This window comes from Vicia villosa, linkage group LG1 (assembly GCF_029867415.1).
Source record: "Vicia villosa cultivar HV-30 ecotype Madison, WI linkage group LG1, Vvil1.0, whole genome shotgun sequence".
NCBI classification, from domain to species: Eukaryota; Viridiplantae; Streptophyta; class Magnoliopsida; order Fabales; family Fabaceae; genus Vicia; species Vicia villosa.
The window spans coordinates 57,734,215-57,744,955 of NC_081180.1; the positions used below are offsets into that span (position 1 = coordinate 57,734,215).

The 10,741-nt window shown below is 36.7% G+C and overlaps 1 protein-coding gene across 1 annotated transcript; it reads right to left on the reverse strand.

Annotated features, from left to right (window-relative positions):
• Positions 1-475: 475 nt before the first annotated feature.
• Positions 476-6,460, reverse strand: LOC131638721 (protein CROWDED NUCLEI 4). Its single transcript, XM_058909281.1, has 9 exons — positions 6,080-6,460; positions 4,751-4,960; positions 4,391-4,644; positions 3,952-4,222; positions 3,766-3,849; positions 1,823-3,672; positions 1,271-1,602; positions 1,005-1,155; positions 476-910 (listed from the first exon to the last, which is right to left on the reverse strand). Exons 1-7 carry the CDS (start codon positions 6,263-6,265, stop codon positions 1,281-1,283), a joined length of 3,177 nt encoding a protein of 1,058 aa, XP_058765264.1. The 5' UTR covers positions 6,266-6,460; the 3' UTR covers positions 476-910; positions 1,005-1,155; positions 1,271-1,280.
• Between the last annotated feature and the right edge of the window lie 4,281 nt (positions 6,461-10,741).

Genomic DNA, 10,741 nt, shown 5'->3' on the forward strand with positions numbered 1-10,741 from the left:
AAAGAAAAAAACATAATGAAGAAATAAATAAGAAAAAATCGAAGAAAAATACATGATAGAGTTTAAAGACTATCAAATTAACATTTAGCAATCCAACCATTAAATTGATATATTTTAAATTATATAAATACACACTTATATACTGCTATAAGACGTGTTTTCTGAATTACTCTTTCCGTCCTAAAATATAAGAGAAAAAAAACATTTTTTTGTCCCAAAATATAAAAGAAAAGCAAATTACATTTAATTTACTTTCTCTCACTTTTTCTATAACCAACCACCCATTAAAATTGATTTTACATTTTCTCAAGACAATTATTACCATAAAACTACAAAAAAATCATCATCCAAATTATAGTGTTTTTTCTTTTTTTATTAAGTGTGATTTTTGTTTTTTTTCTCTTTTGGGGCGGAGGGAGTACCTTGAAACTTAAATGCAGAAACTCTTTAATAGTAGCTGTCAACGAGATATACATAATGATAATTCTAGCGACCTCACCATAGTTTTAACATAATACAAAGGTATAGTAAGAACCAGCAAAATGTAAGTAAGAGCTTGAGATACTTATGACTCTTTAACCAAAAACAACCAAACACTATTCCGATCACAGACATAAAATTCCTATGAAGACACACAAAGAAACCTAGCATTGTGCCAAAAGCAAATTTGATTTGAACGCGACGAAAAAAATACCATCAAGAAAGAACTCATCAAATCAGAAAACCAATATGATGTATCTAACTATCTCTTTTCAATCTTTTTGAAGTAGGAAACACTATATCTGCAATCTACCCTCATCCTAAATGCAATTTGCGACTGCATCAATGAGGTGTATATACAAAAGCAGATTTCACCAATTATCTATAGTATACACAAATAACCAGCTCCAACAAACCAACAAATGATATCCTGCATTGGATGAACAAATAAAGCAAATCAATACGTTATATTTACAAATGTAACAAGTAAAATTGAATGTGACAAAAAGTATAGAGGAATTTACGGCTAGACATGGTTCAGTGATTCAGTGATTCAGTCTCGACACACACCACACACTCCTAATATATATATTTAATGTCTTAACCAACTAATTTTTTAGTACCAATGCACACGTCCATAGTCCCTGTACACAGCCAAACAAAGCCAAACAAAACCTGCATTAAGAACTGAGAGGAGTTTAAGCAGAAAAAGAAACAAAAGAAAACAAGTTTTGAAGTTACCTAGTCTAGAAATGAAATAACAAGTAGAAGCAGTACTAGTTGTCAATACCTAACAGTTTTCAGTTTTCAGAAAAGGAAGAAACATGCTCATTGTTTTCTTTGCATATTCCTTCTTTGCTTTCCAATACACTAGAATTTGACTGATCAATTGTTTCTCTGTGAAGATTATATTGACACACTCCCAACGTAGGACTCTGCAAATTATCTCCAGGTTCTTGATTGGGAATGCTGAGAGTATCAACTTTCTCAGAAATCACTTCTGAAACATGAATGACCTTGTCAATCGTTACTACACGAGTTTCTTCAGTGTTCCCTTGTTTATGATTTGAAGTCGTTGACAGCTGCTGAATCTCTGATATATCTGACTGGGTTGAAAGCATACTGAAAACAAAATCATAAAAAACTTGTGAGCCCATACGGCACTTAAACTACTTATGAATCATATATTACTAAAGTAAAACTAGATGCTCAAAAATAAATTTTTTTAATAATTGAACCGTGACGATTGACTGAAAGTGTAAAAAATATTTACAGTCGGTGCATATGAATCAAATCCATAAAAATAATGGTAAAATTGTGTTTCAGTAGGGCGAATTTGTACCAGTAGGTAGTGCCCTGATCTAAAGGATTTTGGGCCATTCGTTCTTCGCCTCTTGGTCTCTTATTCTGCACAACATCTACAAGAGGATCACCAGCTTTAGAAATCAAGTTCCCCCTGCCTCTTTTCCCTCTTCCCACTTGGGGTTCATCTGAAAATGTAGTTTTCCCATTAACATCTTTAGTTACAGATTCGAACTCGCTTGTTCTACTAGCATTTCCATCTCGAGATGGTACTTCAACAATTACTTTTGGTTCTCCAAAAGAAAATTCCATTTGCTGTCCATTGTTAAAATTACCAAGTGGTTTGTCATTATCCAAGTGCTTTTGCCCAGTACTAACATTATTTTTATCAGAAACCAGAGGCAGATTTTCTTTTTTCATGAGTGGTGTATGAGGAGAATTTCGGAATATTAGTTCTGAGCATCGTTTTATCCATGAGAATCGAGCTGCACTAGGAGGAGAAACACCTGATGATTTCTGCACAAATGGAGTATCAAACTCATTGCTGATGTTATCAACATCCAAGTCCTTGCTCAAACGACCTTGTGTAAGAGTCTGATATTTCAAATTTTTCATTGAAGACATTTTCTGTAGGTTATACTCCATATCAGATTTCAGCATTTCAACAATCGCGAGGTCATCAGAGACAACTTTCGAGTCTTCTAACTTCTTCAATTCTTCAGTCTGAGAATAAATTTTAATTCTATCAGCATGCAACAGTTCTCTCTGTTTTTGTAGTTTATCCCTTTGAACCTCAAGTTCTTTAATACAATCAGTTAATTCAGCCCATTCTTTATTTCTTAGCTCACGATCCAAACTTATCTCACTGCGCTCAGTTTGAAGCCTTTTCATCTCCAAGGAAACTTGTTCCAATTCTTTTGCTGCTTTCTCTTTAAGAGCATCAGCACGCCGGAGTTCCCTATCCTTCTCTTCCTCAAAAGCCTTTTCTCTTTCCTTCAAATAACTTTCAACTTCTTCCCGTCTCTTCTCAATAAGGTTATTCAGCTCCCTTTTTTGCATCTCAATATCCCGCTGAAAATCTGCTCGCTCCTGCTGCATCTTGCCAAACCACTCAGCATGTTCATCTGCCATCTTCTTCATGAAATTTTCCCGTTCACTAGCAAGTGACCCCAAGTCATGGGTGTACTGATTACGCAAATTTTCTTTTTCTTCTCTTAGCTTGTCACGCTCATTCTTAATAAAAGTGGAAACCGCCTTCCTTTCGTTTTCTATAAACTCTGCTTCTTTTCGCAGCTCTTCTTTTTTTTCATCAAGAAGCTCCCACTCAGCTTCAAACTTGGCCTTCTCAGCTTTCAACTTATCAGCCTCAGCCAAAAGCTCCAAATTCTGAGATCTTACAAGATCAATCTCTTCCTTAAGTTTCACTTCAAAAACTGATAAGTCGCCTGTTTCACTTTGGATGACCTCCAATCTCTTCTTTGCGTTATCAACTTGTCTTTTTTCATTTTCCAAAGATGTCAAAGACTCCTGCAGATCTTGCTTAGCTTGTTCAATATCATCTTTCTCCTTTTGCAAAATGGTTTTGTTTAATTCAAACTCCTTCTCAGCAGATCTAAGGCTTTGATCTTTATCTTTAAGAGAAGTTGACAGATCCACTAGGTCTTTCTCCTTTTCGGTCAATGATCTTGACAGGACTTCCAACTCATGTTCCCTTTCAAGGATTTGGTCCTCCCGGTGTTTAAGATCAACCTCCTTTAATTCCCAAGCCCGTCTCTTTGTCTCAATTTCATTTTCAACCGATTTGCGCTGCATTTGTAGCTCAACTTCCAAATCATGTTTTCTTGTTCTCAATGTGGCTTCCTGATCTGCCATAACCTTCTGAGTTTCATCCTACATTTTCCATTCAACAAAGTCAAAATAATAATGATACAGTGAAAGTCTGAGAAATTAAAATGAACCATTGAGAATAAGAAGAGAACATACAGATTCTCTATTAGAAAGTTTCACTTCAAATTCATGCAACTCTTTCTCTTTATTGTTAAGCTCGGTTTTCCATTTAGTGAGTGCCTGTTTTGACACCACACATATCCACAGGTGAACAAGACAGAAATTAAATACTACTTAATATCAGTTTCATCTTGACCCAACTGAGAATTTTCAAATACGAACCTCTTCTTGTTGTATAAGGGTGGCCTCCAGTAGTTGTAGGCTGGTTTTCTTGTCATGGAGGGCCTCATGTTCCTTTTCAGTTTTAAACTTTGAGTCCTCCAACTCTTTTTGAAGACGATTTAGTTCCTGAGATCTACTAAAGAGATGATCCTCTCTCTGGTTGAGCAAAGACTGCGATTGAAGTAACCTTTCCTGTTCTTGCTGCAAAACCTTCTGCCTTTCAGAGAGGGAATGCCTCTCGAGATTCAGCTCCTTCTCTTTTTCATCACAACTGTGAGAGAAGGGAAAGAAAGAGATATCAACGTACATTTTGAAAATATCAACCTATCAAAAATTTATGTTATTAGAGGTGGATTAAGATCACCTGCTCGCTCAAGATCACATGAATTCAGTTATTAATTATATTAGAAGAATTATTTATATTATAAGAATAACATACTCAGACTTGAAAGATATAATTTGCCGCCTGAGATTATCTTCCCGTGCTTCAACATCACGAAGCTTCCTTTCAGCAACATTGTTATATCGAGTAGCATCTGCTTGCAAAGATTCTACAGCACACACTTTGGCTTCAGCCTCCGTAAACTTTTTTTGTGCTTCTTCTATCAATTGGTGTGCTTCAGCTAATTTACTCTCAGCTGCAACCTTTGTTTCAGCACATTCAGTACGCATCTCATGCAAGGCCTTCTCAAGCTACAAAAAGAAATAAAAAAATGCTATCTCAAACTTTGAATAAAAAAATGGAATGGAAAATAGAATATATGGTTTTGCAAGGGTGGATATTATTCAAGAAGCTTACACTTCCTATGCATGCATCTTTCACGCCTATTGTCTTCTTCAAAGATTCTTCCCGTTTTCTTGATTCAGCTAATGCAGATTTATTCATGGATGAATCATGGTTATGCATTAACTCAAATGATTCAACCTTGGTTTTAACTTGTTCATACTTGGAGGTCAATTCCTTTCTCTCCAATATAAGAAGGCCCATGTGATGCTGATGATCATATATCTACATAAAATGTTAAGAAAAAATAAATTTGGCTGACACCAATAAGGAATATTCATCGTGTATCTTACAAAATCAAAACACCTCATAAACCTGAGTATTCACTTGAAAATGCAATTCGATTGGTGGAAAAATTATTAGTTTGTATGATAACAAACTATTTTACAATTCTTGCAAATTCAGTATCAACTCAGCTTTCTCAACCGATCTTATAAGTGAACAGACCACAAAAACTAAATCATGGTTATTCATACGATACATCAGTGTTGTCGATGGGGGATGGCAGTCCATGGCGGAGAGCCAAAATCCCACCATAACTGCAGCTTTATGGCGCCGGTATAGCGAATTATGGGGGAAAAAACAGCATTATCAGTCGATATTTACCATCGCGGCGAGACCAAAAACTGCCGTGTATACAGCCATAGCGGCCATGGTGCCACTATTTGATAACATTGCGGTACATGTGAGTCATATATAGAGTCAAAACAAAATTAAGCTGAATAAACATGAATCAACAACAACAACAACAACAACAACAACCCGGTCTTATCCCACTAAGTGATGTCAGCTACATGGATCAAACAATGTCATAATGTTCTATTCTATCAAATAACATGTTTCACTATCCAACTCATTTATCTCCAGATCTTTCTTTATAGTTTTTCTAGGTTTTCCTATGTTTCATAATATTCTATTCTACCAAATAAACATGAATCTACTCTCTTAACTACATAATTTACAAGTCTCCTCTATACGTGCCAAACCACCTAAGCTGAGTTTGATGCACAGCACTGCCGATTTTTCAAATCAAATTAAACCTTTAAACACACAACTCAAGTGGTTCCATTCCACTACAAGCAACCACTATCAGTTAAAACACACCATTCAAACCATTCTATAAAGGGACAAATGGCTATATTCCCATTAATACTCTAAAGTTTCAATCAAACCATGATTTTATTCAATTATTGCAATACAAGAAGCTAATCACTATCTACGGTTTATACAATACCCACTAAGCCATCTCTTATTAAAAGACCTATTCCCCCAATTCAAAATCCAGATAAATTACAGTGAAAACGAAAGAAAGAAAGGCATATAGAGAAGAAGAAATTTACGAACCTCAGCTTCAAGCTTAGCGATATAAGCTACAAGTGCAGACTTATCTTTATGCTTAATCGACTCTTCGTCAAAACCAGCGTCCCTCAAGCGTTTCCAGATCTGATCATCGGAGAGCGGGCTTCTCAAAACCCTAGACCTCGGTGTAATGGACAGCGGCTTGGAAGAGGCGGGAGTAGAAATCTCCATCTCCGGCTCCAGAATCGATTTTCCTAACCGCGCTTCGATATTTTCGAAACTATCTGTTGATTATTAGCTTCTTGGAATCGCTTTTTTCAGTGTGTGTTTTTGTTCTCACTTTGTTCTTTTCTTTCTCTTTTGCTTTTTGGTAAATTAGTGGATGCGGAGAGTGCGCTCGTTACTTACAGCGACACTTTTCTTTGGGACGTGACGACCTCGTTTTGATTTTATCGATTTATATCATGAAACAAATTTTGAATCTTATGGGCTTAATTTTTTAATTCTAACAAAGGAAATTTAATTTAGGCAAAATACCCTTTTTCGTCCCTTAACTTTCACTCGGGGTTCATTTTGGTCCCACAATTTTTAAAAAGTTCACATAACTCCCTTATCTTTTAAATTGGTGTCAGGTTTATCCTTTCCGTCTATTTCATTGAAACGTCCGTTTAGAGTTGCCAGCGTGGCGTATGACCTGGATCTTCTTCTCCTTCATTAAAAGGAATGTTACTTCTGGAAAACGAATTCTTATCAATTTGGGGGCTAGGGTTTGTTGAATAAACACCATCGTGAGAATAATTTACGGGCTGCTAGGGTTTTCCAGAAATCCAGAACAATGAAATCGTCCACTTCTTCGTCATCTATGTTACAAGGAAGCCATGAAAGTTTCATCTCTCAGCTTGGTACGAAGTCGGAACTGCCATGGAAACAAGTTTGCTACTGTGGAGATAAGGCCATTCTAAGAAGGGCAAAGACCACTAAGAGTTTTGGAAGACAATTTTGGGGGTGTCCTCATTTTAAGGTACGTTATTTTTCATAGAGTGTTAGTTTATAGTGTTGGTTTATTAGATTTATGAAATTGAACATGAGGGTGTGTGACATGTAGGGGCCTGATCATCCCGGGTGTGGGTTTTTCGAGTGGTTCTGCGAAGAATCTGAAGAAAACAATGGGCAAATCATGATGGTTAGGTTGGAGAAGCTTGGAAAGAATATTGAACACATACAAGAGGAGTTTGTCAAAATTAGATTGTCAACTGAAGAAATAAAGAAAGAGACTGATCACATACAGAGTCAATTGAAGAAGATAATGAAATATGGAAAATGTTGTAGCTTGATGATTACCATAATTTTGTTTGTAACCTGTTTTATTAAGGATTAGGTTTTATGTTAGTGAAATAGTATTGTGTACCAGTTTTATGAACCAGTTATGTACCAGGTTTAATCTTCAAATTGAAAGCATTATGTTGTGTTCAATTATGTATCAATTGTGTATCAATTATGCACCAGTCTTATGAACCAATTATAACCAGTTATGTACCAGTTTTATGAACAAATTGAAAGCATTATGTTGTGTTCAGTTATGTATCAATTATGTACAATTATGTACCAGTTCAGAATTATGTATCAATTATGACTAGTGTTGTAATTTTGAAAACAGAGTATCACAACAAAATGCTTATAATGCAACCAGAACAGAGCATCACATTAAACAAGCCATGCCATAGAGGTTCAAAAGATACATTAGACTTGCAGAGTACTTATAATACACCAGTTAGGATTCCAAACATTACAAAAGTGCATAAAACCAGACAAATTACCAGACAAATTACATAAAACCATAATTGTTAATAAGTTCCAAAAGTGCTAAATAACTAATATAAAATCTAAAGTGCTAGACATTCTTCTTGAATGAGGCTCTCTTTGTTGGTGTTGTCCTCCTAGTTGTTGGCCTAATTTTTGATGCACCTAGTCTTGTGGTTGGTCCTGGTGGTACCCAAGGAGTCTGTGGCCTTCTCACACCCAGCTTTTTTGCCTTGCTTGTTGTTGCCTTTTTTGCAGGACTTTGTCTTGTTCTGGATGTCTGAGAAGCTGGTTGACTTTGTTGAGTAGCTGGTTGTGCACTAACTTGTTGAGTAGCTGGCTGTGAAGTTGTTACTTGTGATGTTTGTTGAGTACTTGGTTGTGCAGGCCCTTGAGGAGTTTGTTGTGATGTTTGTTGAGTAGTTGGCTGTGCAGGCCCTGTCACCTTACATGTAGCTTTGTTGTGCCCTGACTTTTTGCATCTACTGCATTTCACAATCAGTCCTGTCCTCCTAAGTTTTCTGTCAGTACCATCAAGCTCTCCTTGTTCAAGATTCCTCTTCTTCTTTGGTCTGCCAGGCATTTTTCTGAACTTAGGAGGATGCACATATGGGTATTGTGTCCTTGCCCATAGGTTAGAACCATTCACATGATATATAACTGGTTTGTAGACAGCAATGTACCTACTCTTCCTATAGTACTCTGGAATGAAATCTTCAAATCTAAAGTTCCTACTCTTCATACATGACAATGCATGAACACATGGCAAACCAGACAACTCCCACCTCCTACATGAACATATGTGGTCCTTCAAGTTCACAGTGAACATGTCAGCTGGATCTTGCACATGCTTAACTTCAAAAATATGTTCATCAGATATCCTACACAATAGAATAACCAAGAATCACATTACAGCTCATGCATAATTAATTAAATACAAGAGATCACACTTGTTTATACCTTACAATCCATGAGTTGGTGTAGGTACTTGTTTTCTCCACTTGTTTTCTAATGTTTGGCAGCACTGCATCATCAGGTAAATTCTCAAACCGCATCCTATTCTTAGCCCATCTCTCCATAAAATAGGTCCTGATCTCTTCCAGCATTGTTACTAAAGGCTTGGTCCTTGACTCAAGGATCACACTATTGAATGCCTCAGACATGTTATTGAGTAGAGTATCACATTTGTTAGTTACCTAAACACAGCATATGAACAGGTTCTTATTATCAAACATATACATCTTATCAAACAAGTAATATCAAGTAATAGCAAGTTACCTTAAAGTGTGATTTACTCCAGAATCTTGGAGATGTCTTCATCATATGTAAATATGCCTCATCACTAATAAGTCTCATAGACCTATTTCTCTCTCCCAAACTTGTACATAGGTTGACCTTGCAGCTTTCCAGATAGCATCTTTCAACATTTTACCAGGATACTTCTTCCTGAAGTTATTATAAAGGTGCCTCACACAGAATCTTTGTTCAACACCTGGCAAAAGTTCATCCATTGCTGGTAGTAGACCCTGAAAATTCACATAAGAATATAATGCATCAATAAAAAAGTGTAATGTGATACTAAAGACATAATTCTGCACAAACAAAATAAACCATGACCTTTTGCTGGTCTGAGATGAATGTGTATGTCAAACACTCTTCTTGACCACCTAGGTCATCAATCAGCAACTGCAAAAACCAGGTCCAGCTATCCCTGTTTTCTCCTTCTACAACTGCAAATGCAACTGGAAGCATCTGGTCATTTGGATCTCTCCCTATTGCAGCCAGAATTTGTCCACCACACAACCCCTTTAAGAAGCAACCATTTAGACCAATGATGTGCCTAGATAACTTAAAGCTTTCCTTACATGCTGCAAAGCAAACATACAGCCTTTTGAAATATGGTCTTTGGTCCTCACTACCATCTGGGACTGGATCAACATTAATCTTGATAGTAGACCCTGGGTTAGCTCTTAGCAACTCATGGCAATAATCATAAATCCTTGTATAATCCCCTAAGAAAGATCCATCAACCATGTCTCTAGCCTTAAATCTTGCCCTTATAGTCTTAGTCTTGTTAACACCCACATTCCACTTCCTTTGAGCCTTTGCCTTTATGTCCTTAATCTTCATCCTTGGATTGGTTTTCAGAGAGTTTTGAATTCTCTTGCTCAGCCATTTAGTGGTCAACATTTTCACATTATACTCTCTACTGCACTCATGCTTGTCAACCAATTTCCTTAGTTGCCATGTTTCTTCATTTGGCAAATTAGCACAATATGCTTCCCATTTACACCCATCCTTGCATTTAACCCTCACCCTCACTTTGTCATTCTTTGTAAACCTCATATTTCTTCCACTTTGCACAGCATATGATGTTATAGCTTCCTTGAAGTCATCCTTTGACCTAAAGTACACTCCTACTTCCCACTTATAATCTGCCATGTCCTTCTTCACATTAAACATTGGGTAACTCTTATGTTTAACATCACCTTCTTCACTATCACAACCACTTTCAAGTTCCTCACTATCATTTGCTATTTCCTCTTCCAAACCATCTTTATCCAACTGTTGTTTGCTTTGTTCCCCCTCTAGATCTTCAAGAAGATCATCCAAATCTTCTTCCTCTAAATCATCAAAGCCATCAGATGAATCATCAAATCCCACTTCCATAGCACTCTCATAATTTTTATCAGCACTATCATCTCCACTATCAGTAGTAGACCCATCATTCACCTCACCCACATTGTCCTCATCCCTCACAGTATGTACCTCTTCCCTCACAATAGTCTCTTCATCCCTCACAGTAGTGCAATCTTCCCTCACAGTAGTGCAATCTTCCCTCACAATATTCTCTCCATCCCTCACAGCAGTGCAGTCTTCACTCACAATAGTCTCTTCATCCCTCAC